The 20969-nt window shown below is 35.5% G+C and overlaps 1 protein-coding gene across 2 annotated transcripts in view; it reads right to left on the bottom strand.

Moving 5' to 3' along the window:
• Positions 1-514: 514 nt before the first annotated feature.
• The window catches only part of VPS13A (vacuolar protein sorting 13 homolog A), a 262998-nt gene continuing 242543 nt past the window's right edge, over positions 515-20969 (bottom strand). For both annotated transcript variants that reach the window (XM_081804091.1, XM_081804094.1), the window contains 4 exons: positions 12055-12140; positions 9287-9410; positions 6894-6968; positions 515-5870 (listed from right to left, as the gene is read on the bottom strand). In XM_081804091.1, the coding sequence (XP_081660217.1) occupies positions 5820-5870; positions 6894-6968; positions 9287-9410; positions 12055-12140 (336 nt within the window). In that variant the 3' untranslated portion in view covers positions 515-5819. The remainder of the gene's footprint in view (positions 5871-6893; positions 6969-9286; positions 9411-12054; positions 12141-20969) is intronic.

The raw sequence follows: 20969 nt of genomic DNA, 5'->3' as shown, positions 1-20969 counted from the left end.
GAAAGGGATCAACAGAAAATAAGGGTACTCGTAACAAAAATCTTTGTACCAGAGTCTCTATACACAAAGAACTGTTCATACAAATATTTTCTCCTGCTAATGTAAATTTGTAAAGGATGAAGAAGGTGAAATTTTCCCTTCCTCTCTCAACTAGGCACAGAGAGCGAGCTAAGAGAGCTTATGTTGGTAAGACTTCTTACCAACTGCCAGCTTCTGCCAGTTTTCCAGGATCCTGTCTGCAGGCTCCAGAGGGAGTATGCTGTTTCAGCAAGTCCCATCATGAGTCACCAAACTGTAGGGAAGGAAAAATAATTTTCCCTCTCTCCTTTCTAGGTTCTTGGGTGGGATTCCACCCCTGTAATAAAAGAGACTGACAGGAGAAAAACAGTTTAATAACATATATACCTCCCGTACACATGGGAGAAACCCAGGAAAACTGAGCAACCCTCTGAAATGGCCCAGCTATCACCTTTTTTCCCCCACACGAGAAAGGAAAAAGGAAAAAAAGACCAAGTTCAACTTCAAGGGGAAGAACTTCACTTTATATAAATGTTGGTGTTTATAAGTTATCAACATAAAAAAAAAAGGCATAGACTGTAACAGGCAACTGGGTCAGGAGCCCACATAAGGGGTAAAAGGAACACAAAAGTGAAGGAAATACTGCAGCGATGCAGAAATAGATATTTTAAAAATTAATTAACATCATCAATAACCATACTTTTACCAAAGAATAGTTAGCATCCCAAAGAAGCACAGACTATTTGGTCAATAGAAAAATCAGTAAAGAAGTATTTTTAAAGTGCACATTCCCTGAAAAATCCATTTTCATTTGTCATACACATATTCACATACAGAGATCATCATTTTTTAAGAAGTCTATAACAATTTACCCGAACTTGAAACAAGCCCCAGGGCCGATTTCTAATAGTTTGTGTATAAAATTACTGATATCGAGAACATTTCAATGTAATCTACATTTTTGAGTGCTTTTCAGCCCCTAGAGAACTTTTGGGTAGCCAATGGAACACCAACAGTATGATGGCCTAATAAGGGATGCGGGGCTTTCCAACATGTTCTAAGTACACTTCTGATTGTTACTTTTTATTGTGGAACTCTCACAGGATTTGTTACAGGACCTCACTAAAAAGGACCCATTATTTAGGTATCAGAGCAATACTTAATGAGTGTTCAGTGACAGGGTTTTCAGATCGATAGATCACATCATAGTGGGTATTAAACTATAATACATATTCATTTGTATTGTATAATAAAAAATTTACACACATATCAAACTATAAAATTTGAAGTTTAACATTTGTTATGTATAGCTCTTTGGGTAACCAAAAGTATCAACTTTTTTTTTTTGGAAAATGCTATTATGCTTTAAAAAAATCATACTTTTAAAGTAAAACTTTTTTTTTTTTTTAAATGACATGGCACAACTTATTTTACAAAACAGGAAATAAAGTAGAGAAGGTTTCAATTAAAGAAATGTGAAGGAGGTGTGGATAGAGTAGGATCCCACATCTCCTCAGCCCGTGTGGTGGCCTGCTTGCAGAATAACCCTGAAACAGTATTCCTTTACACCAATCATGGCAGAAAGAAGAGCAGCATGAGCGAAGGTCTGCATTAATAGCTGTATTAGCCAATGACCAAAACCAGAGAGTCAACGAACCATAAAAGTTATAACTGTTTAATACTAACTTGATTGGTCAGCATTAGCAGTCAGGTGTAATTTCAAAAGTATATTTCAAAGCACTGGGTGAATGGCCTTCTTTTAAGGCACATGAAGGAGCTACAGGCGATACTGGGTAATAGCACCAAAGAAAGTCAGATTGAATGAATTTTGTCCTGAACCTTGAATAAGGACTGCAGGTTATTTCTACCAGAAATCTACAGAAATGAGGAAATCCAATTATTTCACATCAACTGCACCAACATTTGTATAGCACCCTCCAGAGAACGAGTTCTTTGACCCCTAAAAAAGTGTGACCTGTATCTAAGCTCCCCATTTTTAAGGGCCTTTACCACTTTACAGTGAATCACACCGAAGGTGGACAGAGCAAATTCATAAAAGGAGAGAACTTCTGTCTCCAATCCTAGTAAAATGCTTAGTGGGAGAGAGGTTGAAATATCTCTAGTTAAGAATCTCTAGTTAAAAGCCGGTGGACTTTTTTGGGTGCTGTTTGCAGATCTAACTTTTCTATGCTTTTTCTGGTACCTGAGGGCATCTGATACACATCAGGAAAGGAAAACATCTTATAAAAAGCAAAACAACAGCCATCCTATCTTCTCACTCAAAAGAAAAAGATGATGCTCACAATCTGAAGATATCCCTGAGTTGTGAATCTGCTCCTCCTTATCTAAGGTCACGCTCCACACAATCCAGATTGTTCCAACAATCAGTGTTTGGCCCGTGCCTCCCACAGCAGTGGTTCTCAAGGTTTTTTGTTTTTGTTTTGTTTTGTTTTTTAACTGCAATTCACAATAGGAAATAACGTTTTATATTATGACTCAGTACACACAGTATATAAACTATTTAGTAAACATCTCAGGAAACAGTATTTAACCTTGTTACATGCAATGTTCTCTTATTTTAATTTCTATTCCACTTTTAAAATATGCTGGCCTTGAGCTGTGAAATTGGTTTTATGGCCCCAATAATGGGTTAAGACCTACAGTTTAAAAAACACTGTCCTTGAGGATTTTGATTATCTTGAGAAAAGGTAAAAAGCAATGGCTTTGGAACCCAAACAAATTTCTCTCAATTGTGTTGGCAGGAACAGGAAAACATCCAGTTCCAAACGACTACTTCTATCTGCAGTGTATTTGGCACCCAGTTTCAACTCCTATGGGCAAACTAGCCTAGCATCTCCTGTCCCAACCTTTTTAATACAGGGGACTTGGCCTGGCCTGAAGGATCACTTAACACTGGCAAGTGATGACTGAAAATTCAGAAAATACAGCACTATTTTTTTTTTTTTATCAGACAGGAATAAAATACTATGATATTTCTAAGAGATAAGCCAGATGCACATATATTCACTGGGAAAATTTACTGTTATTACCATCATAAAAAAACAAGATAATTATGATGGAAATAATATAAGAAGAAATTCTTATTTATTTGGAGGCCACAGGATAGTTTTGTCATGGGTTAGGATTGTGGAGGAGGGTGGATCAGGGAAGGACTGCCTACAGCAGCTAATGATTATTTAGGGACCAGAAAATAACTTGTCTGTATTAAACTGAACCTGGGGAAAATCCCAAGCTTTTGTAACACTAGGGGAAAAGCAGCCAATACATACACAGTAAGAGGGAAGGCAATGGAGAAGTGCACACGCTCTTGGGTTCAGACAGTGTTTTGTAAATGTGAAGAAATCACAGGCTTCTCATTGTACCAGAAATCAAAGTTGCTATTTCTAATGATCACAGTTTTTCGGAGGAGAGTTGGCAGGGAACAGATACTCTGTGCTGGGCTTTATGCAATCATCACGGGCCAGAATAGATGCTGGGCTAGAAATAAGGGGCTGGGGCTACAGCTAACAACACAGGGAAGGGACACAATACCCGGGATCTCATTCCATAACAGCTACCAACCGACCGTGAGAAGCTTAAAGCTCTCCGCCATTAAATGTTAAACAGAATTCAGGAAAGATTATTTTCAAACACAGTAAGATTATGGACTCTGTAATGTTCAAGAAAAAAGAATATAGAATCAAACACATAATTATAAAATGTTATGCTAAAAAGACTCATTATCTAGTTATCTACTGATGTTCCTTATTTAGATAAGACAATCTTCTAAGACAATTGATAAACGACTGCCCTTGGACTTGTGGGTCTTCCAACTATAGAAACAAAGGAAGTGACAGAGGTGTTGATGGGCAGACCACTACTCAAAAATAAGAAAAGATATTTCTAGGTCCTCACTGGTAAGTGAACAACAGGAACCAACAGGCAGGCTGGCTTTGCATATGTACCAGTTACTATACCTGCTCCCTGTTGCTCTCCAGAGGATACTTGAAAAATCTTTGCTTACTCTTTTAGGCTTTTCCCCTTTACCATGGAACACCCAAGAAGTTAGGGGTCTATATTTTTTTGGAGAATGAAATCATGAAACTGTAGTAGGTAAAGAGGTACTTGGTTAATGGCACTGGATGGAACTCCAGTAAAGCAACATTTCAAATGGGGACAATCTGATGAAAGTTTTCTGGCCACTACTCTTAGTTTTAATTCTAATGTGTGTAAAATTGGAGGAGCTGAGCAATAGAGAAAATGTCGATGTTGCTCTGAACAAAAGTCATCATGGGAGCACGCACTACCATGGGGTATGAAATTTGTCATCTTTTGATTCAATTTATGTTCAGCAAAGAAAAAAACATTCTGGGGGAAACTACTGATAATAAACAATGTGTTTTTATAATCAAAGGAAAATCAGTAGTAGGATTCAGTCAGGAAGAAATAAAATTACAGTCTGGCATGCTGTTTATTTTAGCTTTTACAACAAAGCAAGGGTTTGAGGACCCTGAGAAGAATTTCACAATGACTGACTATACAGAGTCTCCAATCCCAGAAACAGTTTATAATAATTTCATGGCACATACGACATGCATCAAATACTCTGTATTATTCAATAACTAAGTAAGACACTGCATTATTCTCTTCATGGTTCACAATCGTATATTCATCCCCTTTCACTTGAAAAAGTCCATTAATATTAAAGTACAAGGATCTTGGACAAAAACCAAGAAAAAAAACCCCATGACCTTATTTTTTACTAATGCGCAGCCCATGATTTTTGTCCTGATGAGCTTTTAAAAGTGACTGTCATTTGAATAACTGTAGAGAAAACACAGCAGCAATTCCCAATCTTCTGCCAACAGACACTTTAGGGTACAGACATTTACTTACAAGAAGGGCTGTCTGTTCTGAAGCTTAACTTGTATCTAAGATGGTGGGAATTACGTTTATTTCATATAATCAGTGAATGGAAAGTTGGTATTGTTAAGGCTTCAGGGATTTTCCATTAAAGTCAGCAATCTGTTAAAAACGTGACCTGGGTAAACCAAGTAGATCCCATGAAGTTGGCTTGAGGAAGTATTTCTAAGGCTTCAAAGTTCTGAAAGGGGCTTTTCCTTTTTGGGTATAACACTCATTTCTTCCAGCCTTTCTTAAGATAAGATGAGGCTTGAAGGGGTATTATTCAATCTGTATTGTATTATATTATATTAAAAAAGGTCGGTTTTCATAGTCATGCTATGGAAGTATAATTCAAACCTATCCTTTATAAAAAAATAAGGAAAATAATACCAAAATATTTATCTGTAAAAAGAACTTCACGTTTCTAAAGAAACCACCACTAAGGTTCTCCTGATACCACTGAGGTTATGTTTGATTTGATCAATTACCTGTCACTGATTCAGGGAGTCTGAAGTAAGCATGATAGAAGTTTAAAATACAAATGAGAAACATTAAACTTAGCTCCATGAGGGGTGCACAATATGGGTAATTTCTCCATATTGCAGAGAACCACTTGGAGCAAATATTTAAGATTCATAAAAGAAATGTTTCCTTTATAAAGTAATTAGAATTTTAACCAGATGCATGATTCAAATTAGAAAACCAAATGGATCCCCAATGAGTTGAAATATTTTAATCACATAATTGTTTTACCTGATTGCAACCAATTTTTTGGTTTTTTTTTTTCTTTAGTACTTGAAATTACTTTTGTACTATACTTCCCAAACTGGTTTTGGAAGGTACAAGGTTGAAACTCTAATGATTTATTGCTGTGTCTCTTCAGGCAGTATTCTCCATCAGAATCTCGGGGAAGGTTCTCTTGCTTCTTCTAGTTTTGTGAGGATCCACTGTTGTGGAGAAATAAACCAACATTTGCTTATTTCAAGAACTTGCAATGAAACCCAAAATGTAATGAATGTAAATTTAGAAGCTGGCTTTCTAGTTTGGTTAGGTGTATACTCATGGCCAATAATTAAATTCACCCTGCATAAGACATCATTCACCTCAGTTAAATAGCCCAGAATTTCAGAGACAATGGTACCAGGTTTGATTTAATAATAAGAATGTTTTTCTAAGGTCTTTGGACTTGAATGTTCATCTTCAGAATAAGTAAAATAAACCATCTTGAGAGAGAAGGGTAATTTGGCAGCTGGCTGAATAACCATGGCATAGCTGAAAACCATCTGTGCAAACTTTCTTCCGACAGATGTCAATTCTGTATCACAAACCTTCATGATTCCATATATAGGATTCTACTGATGGAAGCAGGAATAATTACATGTAATTCTACAGTGGCTAGCAGCATAGCAACCTTCGTGAGTATTTTAGGTATTCTCATGATATAGATCTTTTCTATTTTGCAAGGCTGTGAAATTGCAAAATAAAATGCAAATATAATGCAAAACTCCCTACCAACAATGTCTATTATCACAGGGGCTGTGTGACGTATGAAAGCCCTGGAGGCGATATTAGGGTTATCCCATTATGAGAAGCTTCAACAGAGAAATATGCGCTTCTATTAATGTAAGAAGAACTTAGTGGGACTGTCTCTAAGATAAACAGAAAATGAGAACTGAGCCCAGTAGTCTTCTCTGGATGTTTCTGGCACAGAAGGAAGATTAAAAACAAGCCTTCTGGGATAAAATAACATGGTGACAGAGATTAAATGAAAAACGTATTACAGAGAAACTGAGAAAGGTGGTAATGAAAAACAGTTGAGGAAACGTTATCTAGTTGCATATACTAAAACAGTAAAAACACAAAAACAAAATTAAAAGCAAAACTTATCTGCCTTAGAAAACAGTCCAACTTATTACATGGCTTTGAAATGAGAAGCTGCTGTTTAAGTAAAAGAGATTCATTATATTTACCCTAGCATCCTCTGGGGTCTTGAAGTTAATTATTTTTCCAAACTCTTTGGCATGAAACACAGACTTCACCCGTTCCTATAAACAGAGTAACTTCATTAAAATGAAAATCCAGTTGTAGACATAGGATTTAAAAAATGCCACAGTTTTATAATTCTGTGCTTAAAGTATCCACCTTACACAAATTATATACCTTTTTAAAAAAGGCAAAAATGAAGAACCAAGAAGAATCAAATACAAATGGAAAAAAAAAAAGACTAAATTCTAACATATCCATTATCATTAAGCTTAAGTTAAAAAGCTTTGAGATTTCACTTGCCAAAGCCATACAGGGTTTATGCAAAGGATGAGGAGGTAAATCAGAGCAGTGTTCTCCCCTCCAAATAGTTTCGCAGATAGTTCTTGGTATCTGGCCATGAAATTAAGATGAGTTCAGTTAAAAAATAAATTAATAGACACATGTGTGTTGGATAGGGGTGTGTGTATGTATGTAACTTCTGACATTTTAAATCAGTCATGTAATAAGAATGTAGCTTAAGCTTAATGCCCTCTACTTTTTTTTTTTGATTGTCCCCCACTTTTTACACTCCTCTGGTATTCTGTTCAGTGTTTGTGGGGAGAGCTAAAGGTGGATAGTAAGCATGAGAGGGACAAACAGAAATAACAGGACTAATGAGGAGTAGGGTGATGTTTACCTCTATTAACTATGGGCAGAGCTATAGAGGAAGCAATGTGAGGGTCTCTAGGTAATTCAAACAACCATGTAAATACAGACTCTAGAAGATATCAGATTCTTTTACTTAAAAAAAAAAAAAGGGGTATTTGCTGATAAAAGGGTTCAAGAAAAGGTAGAAGGGAAAGAAACCAAGAAGATAAGAAGAAGTTTAGCTTTGGAGAGAGAAAAAGGTATGAAAAAAGCCAGGAAAGCAACACAGGCTAGAGCAGAAGGTAATAGCCACTATCCATTATTTTGCATAAGGCCACAGGGCCTTTCATTTTCTGAGTGAATCAGAAAAATTCTCAATGTGTAAGATGGTCTAAGATCCTCAAGAACAAATAGCCAGTCTACTCAGGAGCTGCCTGTGTGTTTGCAATGAGTGTTAAGACTAGAGACATGATCTTTAATGGTTAAACGCAAGACCTTGGGGGCAGTTCTGTTCTACAGGCTAACCCACAAAACATCTGTTTCTGCCTGCCTGTGTCTAGTGCCTCTTGCTGCAGCAACAACTTTTTCAATCTCCTTTGGGTAACTACTTCTCACCCTCTCTCACTCCAAATACTTCAGATAGAGCTGACCCACCCTTCTTGGAAGCCCCATGGCGATCCCCTGACCCTCACCTGGCCATATGGCTCATACCAGCTCTCTGACCAAAGTGACTGGCTCAGGAATGGGCATGTGACCGAAGGTGGCCCAGTGAGACCCAGTGAGCAGCTTTCATGTTGCTGAGCTAGTAGGATATAAACCTGGAACTTCTGCTGGCTGGCTTGACAATGAAGCCAACACTGAAGAAAGCAGAACCTAGAACTGGGGGTGGCGAAGAAGGAGAGAATGAAGGAGGAGAGGAAGGGAGAGAGAGTAACTGCTAACGACACCACTGGAGCATATCTAAACTAGCGGATATGGACTTAAGACTTTCAGTTACAGGAGCCAATTAAAGCCCTCAAAGTCAAAATCAAAAAAAATAACGAAGAACAAGACTTAACTTGGGTTGTATCATTTACAATACTTCCTACTAATACAGCCAGTGCCAAAGTGCCCCTACACAAAGGTATCTGGTCAAATACCTTGAGGCCAAATACCTTATATTTCTTTATATCGCTTATAATACCTCGTGCAATCTTTAAAACTTATAATGGATACTGAGAATCTGCTGATTTGCCAAATGACTGGCAATTCATATCTACATCCAAGTACCAGGCACCATGCTAGTAATCAATGCGGAGTGAGAAATGGTCTCTGCCTTCAATATTATAATGGAATTGGGAAGTTGGTATCTATAAAAAGAAAAAGAAGTTCCAGTAACTGTCTCAGAGAGGTAACTTTTCAAGTGTCGTTTCTTAAGATTTTCAGGGAAAAGCATTTTGTATGGAACTGCTAGGGATTCTGAGGTATACAAATGATTTTCTCATTTTTGTGTCGTGGACAGCAGTGAGAAATTGGGGGTTCTAGAAAGTGAAGACCCAGGAAAATTGTTGTCAATGCAATAGCACATAAAGTCGCGTATTTTTTCTTGGCCTAACTTGCTTTTCTTCAAGCCTGAATAAGACAGGAGGTGTAAAGGAAAACCACAGTAAGATAAAGCAATGTCTATGAAAGAGATGGGAAAATTATAAAGAGCACCATTTCAATGCGTTATTTTCAGTTCCAGGTTTTCAAAAAAATCTATTCAACATACCTTTGCTTCAATGCGTAATCTCCTCCCGTGAACAATGAATGGCTCTTTGGTAAACTCATCAAAACTGTACTGCCACTCACATGTGAGCTGTCCAAATGTTCCTTTTGTTACAAACAATACACCACTGGGGAAAAAAAAGAATCCACTGTAGAAATAAAAGCACTTATGTCCAATAATATAAGAGCAAGATATACATTCACTGCAAGTGCACATAAAACATTAACCAAGAGAGACTATATTCTGAGTCATAAAAAACCTTAAGGAATATAGAAGAACTGAAATCACACAAAGTATATCCTCTGATCATAATGAAATTAAACGAGAAACTAGGAGCAGAAGAGTATTTCTAAATGCTAGGAAATTAGCATACTATTATATAATCCATGGGTCAAACAATCTCAGAAGAAATTAGAAAATATCTTGAAGTGAATGAGAATGAAAATGTAACACAAAATAGCAAAATCTGTGGGATGTAACTAAAGCAATGCTTAGTGGGAAATTTATAGCACAACGTACTTATGCTAGAAAAAATGAATGTACTTCTAGAATATGTAAGGCACTTTATACACAATAGAAAAAAATTGACAGAACCTATTATTAGCTAATATCTTGGAGAACTTTCATGTAATTAAGGCTTTAGAATGTTTTTATTACCAAGGCTCCATGCAATAGGCTTACCAACCTACCTTAAAAAAGGCTTTTTAAAATTAATTCATGCTTTCCCATCTTGAGAAGAAAAAAAATCAAATGAAAAATGCATTCTATTATACTTCTACTTAATCCTTCCTTCAAAGGCCTTTACTTTCCCAGTTCTTTCTGGTTGAAGCATCAATTCTAGGTGCAACCAGATGTTTTTTTTTTTAAGTAATACATACTTTAAGTCAAGGGATTGCGTTAAAGAGCTGGCTCCTGGCTGGAACAAGCTAATCAGGACTTACATCTCTCACTTCAATCTTTTTTTTTTTTTTTTTAAAGATTTTATTTATTTATTTGATAGGGAGAGAGCAAGAGCAGGAACACAAGCAGAGGAGAGTGGGAGAGGGAGAGGGAGAAGGCTTCCCACCGAGCAAGGAGCCCGATGCGGGGCTTGATCCCAGGACCCCGGGATCATGACCTGAGCCGAAGGCAGACACTTAACGACTGAGCCACCCAGGTGCCCCTCTCTTCAATCTTCTATCTCTGATCCCCTCTTTCACCAATCCTGGATTACAGGGACTGTTCGAACAAACCTACTGGTGCTCCCGCACATCTTCAACCACGTAAAAAATCTAAGATAGGCTAATTTTGTAGCAGGCACCTGGTACTCTCCCCGTTCCCCCACTCAAAGACCCTTTAATCCTCAAATCTGAAACTTGGAAAGAAAGGAAATGCTAAGTATGAATACCACCTTTCAGTCAACTACAAGTCACTTCCCTTACTTTATCAAGGTTTATAGGACTTCCTTTAAAGAGGTCTACTGTGTTGAGGTCAGTTTTTAAATGTTGCAAACTAAATTGTAAACTATTAAATTTTGCAACTGACTCTTGTTTAACTCTGATGAGTCACACTTCACGTAGTCAATGGGAGAGAGGGTTAATAAAAACATGACTGAAAATCGCTATGAACAGAAAGGGCTGCTGAAGGACTGCCCCAATTATAAAAGCTTATTAACAACTTAAATGTAAAATATAGTACATACTTCTAAATGAACGCTAAGCAGTTCTTTACAAATTAAGAAAGATATCCATATGCTGATATCGACATAGATCTAAAGCAAAAAATTAAAGCAAAGTACAGAATGATACATGTAACAGATTTCCATTTACGTTAAGATATACATGCATGATGCTTGTATACTTACAGAATATTTCAAGAAGGAACCAAGTAAAAGTGGTTGCCTCTGGGGCAGGGAAAAGAGGGGCTGGTATCTGGGATGGAATGAAGACTAACTTTACATGTGTATCTTCTAATACTGTGCGAATTTTCTATTCTGTGTTACTTTTTAAATAAAAAAATTACATAGTGTTGTAAATTTTAGACTCAGAAATGATTAGGACGAAAAACATTAGAGATGACTGCTAAGTTCAACAGTGAGCTTGTTACTGTAACTTCACCTTTTCGATAGTGAACAAAACCACATAGGCTTATTTACCACTCCTTTCTATTCAGCCACAACCTCTGTCCTTCAGGCACATTTTTCACTCTGTGCCATCCATCCAGAAATCCCCATTTTAATACTGCACCAGCTCATTCTTTTTCTCAGCTTAACAAGGACTCCTGCAAAAACTAGCCCCTCTGAGGCTGTGTATTTTTACATGTACTTCTGTCTATAGTCTACTTGAGGATTTGGCTGTAGCTGGGAGTACCCGTGTAAGACCTGATCTGTCTACAATGGTGTATGTACTTACATGAGTGAATTTCCTGCATGCTAATGAATAGATATCACCAGAAGATTTCTGGGGTAATCTGAAATTGTGTACTTTTTCAGAAGGGGAAGAAATGGTAGTGTGAGGATAGTTTTATGGGAATTTCTGTATTATTCACATTGGTTGAAAAAATACTAAGTTATTTATGTTTGTGCATGGCTCAATGCATTTATCTGTATGCACACACAAACCTAAATATGAGTTTATGTAAGGTTTTTGGTACAAAGCTTGTAGAGCAAAAGGACCAGAGTTAGCAGGAATCAGTGTGACTATCTGCAACAAATGATGAATGTCAACTGCTTCTCTCCATGAGTGGCTTCTCAGTTAACCTCTCATTAAATTACATTTGAGAAAGAAAGTTACCTTTTAGTTATCATTAACATATCTGTTTTATTGATCATGACATGGGTAAAATACTTGTATTTTGCAAATCTCCCATTTTCCATGACCTAAAAAAGGTGAGAGAGAGAGAATTTCATTATTATTTCTATTCTAATGCAAGTAATGCACTGCGATCCTCTAGAAGCCATTTCTCAGTGGGGGCAAGTTATTAACATACTTATACAGTAAATATATCATCATAAAATTGAATATTCACAAAATTATTGCTGCTTCCTTTTTAAAAGCACCTTTTTGCACTGCTTTATTCAAGATGACTCAATTGCAGCTATGCCAATCATTAATGCTGGATTTTTAGAAGATATTGTTATTACCTACAAAATTTAAATTGAACATTAAAGTTACTATTAAATTAGCACATTCATTTTATCCTAGAAAACATAATCATACTTGATCACATCTGTACAAAAACACATGCTAACACATATTTACATATATGTATCACATAAATTCGTATTAGTCCCATCTTGCATCTTCCCTGGAATTTTCATATCTGCCTTACAAACATGCTTTTCTTTGCCAATCTTATAACTCATTCAAAAATAAGGAGCAGAGTGTTTCTTGACAAACATGGAACTCCAGGACCTAACTAGCTTATGCAACAACCTTTATTTTCAAGATTGATGAAACATGGTCTATCCATGACATTGTCAACAATTCTTTTTCCCCGAAAATATTAAAAAAATATATAAACAAATTACACTTATCATTTTTAATTCTGTTCTAAATACTATTTGCTCTGAGGATGGAGTTACTTTGGTTATTTAAAATATGTAGTAGGCTAGAATACTATTTTTTAAAGGTAAACAATGTAATCGTGACTAAGATCCCTCAATAGGAAGTATGTTAAAAATTTAGCCAAAATGTTAAATCTCCTCAAGAAATTCCAAAAGAGATATAAAGATTTTAGAAAACTGTGTTCCATGAGGCTATATTCAAAAACTAAAAATATTTAGCTTAGAAGAAAGCTAACAAGTGACTTCATAATAATCTTAGTAGAAAAAGCTATCATAGTCGTCTTCATTTTATGGGAGACGAAGTTAAAAAAAAAAAAAGCAGTGACTACAACAGCAGGATGAGGCATACAGATTAACTCCATGGAAGAATTTTTTAACTTCAAAGATGATAATATTGAAAAAAAGAGTATCTTTACTATTTGCTGTAGTAGGTAAGGCAAGTAAACACAAATTCCTTGAGTAACAAAAAAGGGATATAAGCACAGATTCAAAAGAAATAAGAATTATTAGATAACAAATTATGCAAATAAATTTGAAAAACTAGGTGAAGTGGGCCATGCTTTAAGAAAATATAAATTATTAAGAGAAAGAAGTATCAAAATTGCAGAGGAAAAGTAGAAATTTTTTGCAGATGATAGTATTGTCTGGAAAACCCAAGTACATAAACCCAGTAACTTTATAAACATACTATCAAACTGAAAAGTGGAAGGAAAAATTGTTTACAAGAGTAATAAAAAAGATAAATACTTATGCACAGTTTAACAACATGCAGAATTTATGTGATATGCTATTTTATTGAGGGGAATAATGGAAAATTTAAAATGGAAATCCCTATCATATTACTAGATAGAAAAATTCATTACAATGATGGTGTTATTCTCTCTCCCCAGCCCCAATTTTTACACCCCCCCCATATGATCCCAAGATGGCGTGTGTTAGTTTTGGGGGCAAGAGACGGAAGTGTTTTGACAAAATTATACTAAAATTTATTAGAAAAAAAGGCGATAATATCCAATAAATTTTTTTTTTTTTAAGATTTTTATTTATTTAACAGAGAGAGAGAGAGAGCGCACAAGCAGGCAGAGCGGCAGACAGAGGGAGAGGGAGAAGCAGGCTCTCCGCCAAGCAGGGAGCCCGATGCGGGGCTCGATTCCAGCACCCCGAGATCATGACCTGAGCCAAAGGCAGCCGCTTAACCGACTGAGCCACCCAGGCGCCCCTCAATAAATTTTAAAAGATGAATGAAAAGAGAACTATCCTAGCAGACAGTAACACAAGTTACAAGCTGCAGGAGTGGAACAGTTTGGTGCTACTTGAAGTTATATATAGACGTATCAGTAGCAACAATACAGAGTCCAGAAATAAATGCACACTAGGACTTTATAAAATCCTATATATCCAAAAATAGGAATATATAAAATCAAGACTGCATTTTAAATTACAGGGGAAAAGCATGTTTTAGTAAGGGGTGTTTCAGGCAACTTGTTGGCTAAAGCCGCATCCCTACTTCTCTCTATACCAAATTAATTCCACATGGATCACTGATTTAAGCATACAAAATGAAACTAAAGAATTACTAGAAAAAGTAACATTTTAAAAAATAATCTTTAAGTGAGAAAGCCTTACATATAAAACACAAAGTCGATAAAACAATGTTAAAAAAAAATTAAGTACATGGAAATTAAACACTATGTAGTGGCAAAACAGTAAGCAAATAAATAGATACAAAGTAAATAACAACATAAAAATCACAGAATTGGGAAAATATCTGCCAATACAGTGATATGGAGCTAATTTCATAACACAGAGGAATATGAATAAATCAATAGAAAACTGAGTAAACCAAGAGGAAAATGTGTCACAAGTTTATGAACAGATAGTTCAGCAAAACACAAAATCTGACCAATAAACATATGAGAAAATGTTCAACTTAACTCAAAATCAAGAAAATGCACATCAACTAAAAGTACTCATTAAGTCAAGAATTCGACTGCTAAGATTTTATCTTATGCAAAAGTATGCCAAGATATATATATACACAGAAATCTTCACGGTAATACTATGTTAAAATAAAAATATCTAAATGTTCATTAAAGGGGGCTGTTTAAATTAATTATAGCACAGTCATACAATGGGACATTATGCGGTCATGAAAAAAAAGGGCAGATGTGCATACTGGTATCAAAGATGTGCAGATATACTCAGTGAAAAGAAATTAAATTACTGGGAATGAATGGCGTGGGGACTAGAAACACATTCATGTATACTTCCTTATATATCCATAGAAGTATCTGGGAGGATTGGTGGTAACACACTAATAGCACTTATCTCTGGGCTTGAAAAGGATAATAGTGGGGGCAGAAGTGGTTTCATTTTTAATTTTACAAACTTTTGTTTGTTATTTTTTGTGTTTGAAAACAAATTAGCTTAAAAGTATTTATTTTCTTTTGTTCTACATAACCAAGTTGAAAAAATCAAGAGTACAAACGTTGATCTCCTCAAGAACATCACTACTACCAGGAGTCAAGAGTCCACATGCCCCATTAATAGACCACAGTCTTCAAATAGCTTAAAAGCTATGGTTTACCTCTAAATACCTAGCTTCTATTTCAATACTGTTTTAAATTTGGGCATTACAGATGACCCTGATTCTCATCATTTTTCACTTTTCAGATCCAACTTAAAGAAAATCTAACCTCTTCATATAAGCAATTAAACCAATGTCAATAGTCTCCATAGTACCAATAGAAATAAAAGCTAAAAATCTCAAAAAAAAAAAAAAAGTCATTCACACAATGTTTTTTGGAGTTCACCAAAAACCTTAAATGCAACACGTGAAAGATGACTGGGACATTATGGTCATAGTAGTCTACTTTGAAACATACAATGAACTGTATTGTTATCAGAATGGATGTATTTGAATAAATATTAAAGATAACTCCTTATAGAGCAAAATTTTGCTGGTCAGTCTCCATTACAAACAGGTACATAGGGAATAAGAATAGCACTACACGCAGAAGCTAAAACTCTGGAACTAAGTCCCAAAGAAACATGGGAGCGAATGAGAGACAATCTGATGGTTTATCAACCATCATCTGCCATCATGCTGTAAAGTCTACAAATGTCAAGACTTTGGCCACAATTTCCTATTTGTCTTTATAAGTTCCTATATATGAAGATTTATACTTTTCAAAACATCATTATAAATTATTTTAGAAAAAAACTCCAGAATTTTAGACCTGAAGGAAAGTTATTATTCATCTAAGCATGAGCACATAACACATGAAGCAATGGAGGATCAGGTAAAGTGTCTTATCCACCTAATCTTCACAACCCTGGTAATTAGGTAACAGTTGAGTGACTTGCTTGGGGTCATACTGTTAGTTGCAAAACTGGGCTCAGAAAAGTGGTTTCTTCAACTTCTAGTTCCAGTGCTTTTCACTATACCATGATGTTTCCTCTTATGCTGTCAGTCACACGTTTCCCACAGGACCTCAAAAATGTCTTCAATATCCCTGGATGCTGGTTGCTGCTGAGGCAGGCTGCTAAAGCAGCGCAGGAAGGCTGATTTTTTTTAGGTTAACAGGGTCCAAATAGTTCAGTATTAATATCCTATCTTCCTCCCTCTGAAACAGATACTAGGTATCAATGTTTCTATTGAAATAATTTGTGATACGCTTTAAAATAAATGAAAAACTAGCAAAACCAGGGCTAGAAATCACTACGTAGAGCCTTTGCATAAAGACCAAAATTTGGCCAAAATATCAACTAATTAGGCTGAAGTATCAAGTACATTAGTCAGTATGTTAGACATGTTAACTTCATTTAACATGAGGCAGTGTTAAATAAAAAAACAAATTTTTCCTTATTCATTAAAATATATATGAATTACTTATCACTGAGAACTTTCTTAAACAGAGAAACACAAACTGTTACAGATAATTGTCAGAATTTGTAGACAACAATTAAAATGTATGGTTATTGGTAAAAGGGTTCCTTTTGCATTAGAAAATATGAATGTAGAACTTAGTTTATTAGATACAAATAAATCCAAACCGAAGTGACTGCAAACTGAGAAACACCGAAAGTAGCAAATTGTAAGACAGTGGCGTCAGGATTACCCTCTACTAATACCCACATTTCCTATCAGATCAGTCCCAAAAAGAACATAAGCTGGAAACTATAGTAATGCAGAGAACACTGCTAACATTTTCAAATCATCTAAATGCTCTGAATTTCCACAATTTCTGAAAAAAAAAAAAGCAAAATATGAAAACACAGATATTAGGAATAAATCACTAACATGGAAGGCTTTAAATCCCAAACAATATAAAGTGCTAATATTCATGGGAAATATATTTAAGGAAACTGGATAATGGATAAGAACACACAGTTCAGCAAAACAAAACAAAACAAAATCTGATCAGTATCTGACACTTTTGGAAGACTAGAATCTCATGGAGGCAAGAGGTTTTTTGTTTTGTTTTGGTTTCCAAGATAGCAACATGAAGCATAAGAGGAAAATGAAATTTATCTAGATGACATAAAATAAGGAGTAAGAATGCTATCAGGCAAGAAAATCTATTGGATAACAAATAGATGGCTTTATAGATTGGCTATTTTGAATAGTCAGAAGATGATGGGAAAAGAGGAAAGGTTTATAAACATGTTATATTAAAAAATTAAACTTGCTTTTAAAAACAATGAAATTTAGGCAGGTAATTGTAGATTAAAATGGCAAATGCCAGCATTTCTCCATTACTTTAGAAATACACAACTTGTTCAAAACAATCTTTAGAGAAAGATGTAATCAATAAGTATAACTTTCCTAGAGTTATCTGATTAAAGGTTAGGGATAAAACCTTTTTCTGTTTCACTTTAAATATGAGAGATTTGAGGGCTATGGCCCAGGAGAAATAAGGCATTCAACCAAGCTTCATGATAAAATGTAGTAGAAATTCATTACCTCAAAGTTCAATGATTTCACATATATCATAGAATAAACACATTTAACAGTGAAGAAGTGATATTTGGCCTATTCTGTGAGGCAAGTTGGTGTAAAAAAAAAAAAAAAATCAAATCTCATTGTCATCAAATCTGATGAGGAATTAGCCCCTACTGAATCCCCCATACCTTTGTCTCCTCCCAAGCTAATGAACTATTTTGATTGTTAACCAAAGGATATGCTATGCTAACAGCTTAGGGCAGGAAAGCAGAGTATAACCATGTGACATAAAAATCAAATCAAATATTACCTTAAGAGATGTGAACTGTCATCAACTGGTTCAATTAGAAGTCTGGACAAAGGACAGAATTATGCTCAGGACATAATTATGTACACTGATAATAGAAGACCATTAATTAACCTACCTAATACATTCTAGAAGAAGGGCCAGAGGTGGGTCAGAAATAATGTAAGTGGATAGTTTTAAGTCTCTGTAACATATTCCAGCAGAACCTCTATGCAATATTTACTGATCCATTATGCTAGCCATACTTGAAAACAACAATTTCTTTTAAACATTTTACCATTTCTTCTAATATATTATGAATTTCAGAGCAGTCCAAATTACTGAGGTTTTATTGTTTCAATTGCTCACCAATTAATGTGTGTAAATGGTTGTGGTATTTTTCATGTATTCTATTAATGTTGAAAGGAAAGAAAAAAAGGTAAGATTTATTGCTGCTTTTATCCTGACAAAAAGGAGACAAATGAGGAACATAAAATTTATGTAATAGTGACCAAGAACTAGCATCAGCTGGTATTCACCTGAAATAATGAAAATACAGTGAGTTCTTACTATACATTGTGCTAATAATCATATATATTACCTCACTTGGTTTAATTATTTTAAACCACCAAGGTTACTGTTATTTTGTTAAGTAGTGCAGTTACCTCCATTTTACAGTCTGGAAACTAAGGTCAGACAAGCATAATAGATTATTATAAAGCTAGCAAAAGGAAAAGCTGGAACTGGACTCAGGTTTACTGGGTTCCAGAATCCAGGCCCTGAGCCACAGGGTATTGTTGCAGCGCACTTTCTATTGTCAAAATGGATTAGTACAGAAGGACTACATACAGTCCAGTACAGCTCACTGGACTAGGGATTCAGATATCGCACAAGCTGTACTGGGTCAGTGCTTCAATGTCATGAAATACCTAGGAATCATTACCTTTTTGGATTACTGGGCATATCTTATGTCTCCTTTGATTCTTACAGTTCCTCTGAGCCTTCTGTGTAGCAGCTAATCAACCAACAGGAAGGAGACTGTGAAGATCTGACATGACAGGGTTGGCCCCTAACACAGCTCTTGACTTATCCTCAAATCATCAGAATAGTAAATGTCATTATAGTTATAATCTCATGAGAGATGAGCAGGAATCTTGACTACTCTCTTCATGCCTATAATCTTAAGATCTAGAAGGGTGTCCAACACATAATAAGAGTTTAACAAATACCTGTATAGAGAATAAATACATGGCATTAAATTTTCCTTTGAATTCATATAAACTACGCTACTAGATCATCTAACAAAAATTCACTTATACATATATAATTATACATTTACTCTTCTGGCAGTTTTGAATTTGAAGTAGTCTGGCAATTTATTCTACTTGACGAGAAATATGTAGACTCCCATACTTATACATTCCAACACTGGGGCTTCATTATATCTCTAACTTAAACAACTACCTCAGATCTGAAATGCCGCAAAATGCCTAACATAGGTTTCTCCACATTGCTTCCTATACGGTTCTTTACAGTGGTAATGTTTCACTGAAAATTTGACATTCCAATTCATTAGAGTCATCTTCAGAAGTAACTGGGGTATCAATTTCATTTGATTTTATAACTGAAGACTCTTAACTGACAGAAAAAGTATACACAGTGCTTCCTTTCATAGATGACATTAAAGTTTGTTTTTAGATGAATGAAAGTGGCCTCCAATTCAATTTTGTATGAAAAGGAATAGTTTCATTTGGTGAGAGAACATCCTTTCTTTCATAGGATATCTTGCCAATAAAAAATAGACTGCATAACGTAATAGTAATGTTTTCTAACAACACTTAGAGCACACACTAAAAAAAGTTTCCAATGAGCTTTACTAAGTTCAATTTATGCTGAAAATCTCTGTGCTGTCCAAAGTAGCCAGGGGAAATCATACAAGGTAGGGCTCTAACACATAAGTAAAGAAATCCCAAGTTACAATTTAGCATCTTTGGCAAAAATAAAGGTTAAAGATCTTCTAAACTAATACTCAGGTAAAAAGAGAGTAAGACTCCAGGTGAACCTACCTGAGTGTAACATTTGAGGATATACTAAATTTTCTGTTTTGATAGTATTTATCCTTCTCTAACATATTTACAAATTTAAGGGATGCAAGGATGACAAACTTTTGAAAAAGATTTAAAAATCGAATTGGTCTCATTCAAGTTACCGGATTAGAAAACAGAATTTTAAAAAATCATTTTATACTTGAGACAAAGAGAAAACTGGAAACTCCACTAAGTGGAACCATCACCTCCAGAAAAAGATGTAATTTCAAAGTCTTATTCAAAAAGTACTGCTATGTAATACTGGAAGGTTCTAAGTGGAGTGAAATACTCTTTGATGCAAAATAAAGTTAGTGGGACTTACTACTAAATGTTGGAAAATATGGGCTTTTGAAAATGATGTACCCAAAAACTCTCCAAGAGATCTCTGCTAAATTGATAAATGAAGTGTGAGACTGCATCCAGGTTGGATGGGTAATCTCCTTTCCCATAGGATCTGCTTTATTTGGGGTGCTAAGAGCTTGAACTTCCCTGGATAACAGGATTTGGCTCTCTTCAGTTTTCTCATCCCATTCAGAAGTCTGCTTCTGGAGGGGAAGAATTACAAAATGAAGAGTGAAATCCAAAGAGCCTTTGCCTCCTAGTTCTTGTCCACTTACTCAAAATTTCAGATGAAGTCAGGAAGAGTGTTCGGCACTACTCTGGTGATCTGACTGCCTATGGTAAGCCCTTTCTTCCAGATCAGTTGTAATTCTCCTCCCGAGGTAAAGGGAAAGACCACGTCGGCTGAAGGCAGTTATCATTTAGGCAGTGTTTGAAGCTAATTATAAACATCTGTAATTTCTGAAAGAAAAGAAATATACAAC

This window comes from Leptonychotes weddellii, chromosome 14 (genome assembly GCF_054177405.1).
Source record: "Leptonychotes weddellii isolate Sample4059 chromosome 14, ASM5417740v2, whole genome shotgun sequence".
In the NCBI taxonomy this organism is placed as follows: domain Eukaryota; kingdom Metazoa; phylum Chordata; class Mammalia; order Carnivora; family Phocidae; genus Leptonychotes; species Leptonychotes weddellii.
Note: the sequence above shows the minus strand (reverse complement) of the source record. Positions and strands in the feature narration are given on the sequence as shown.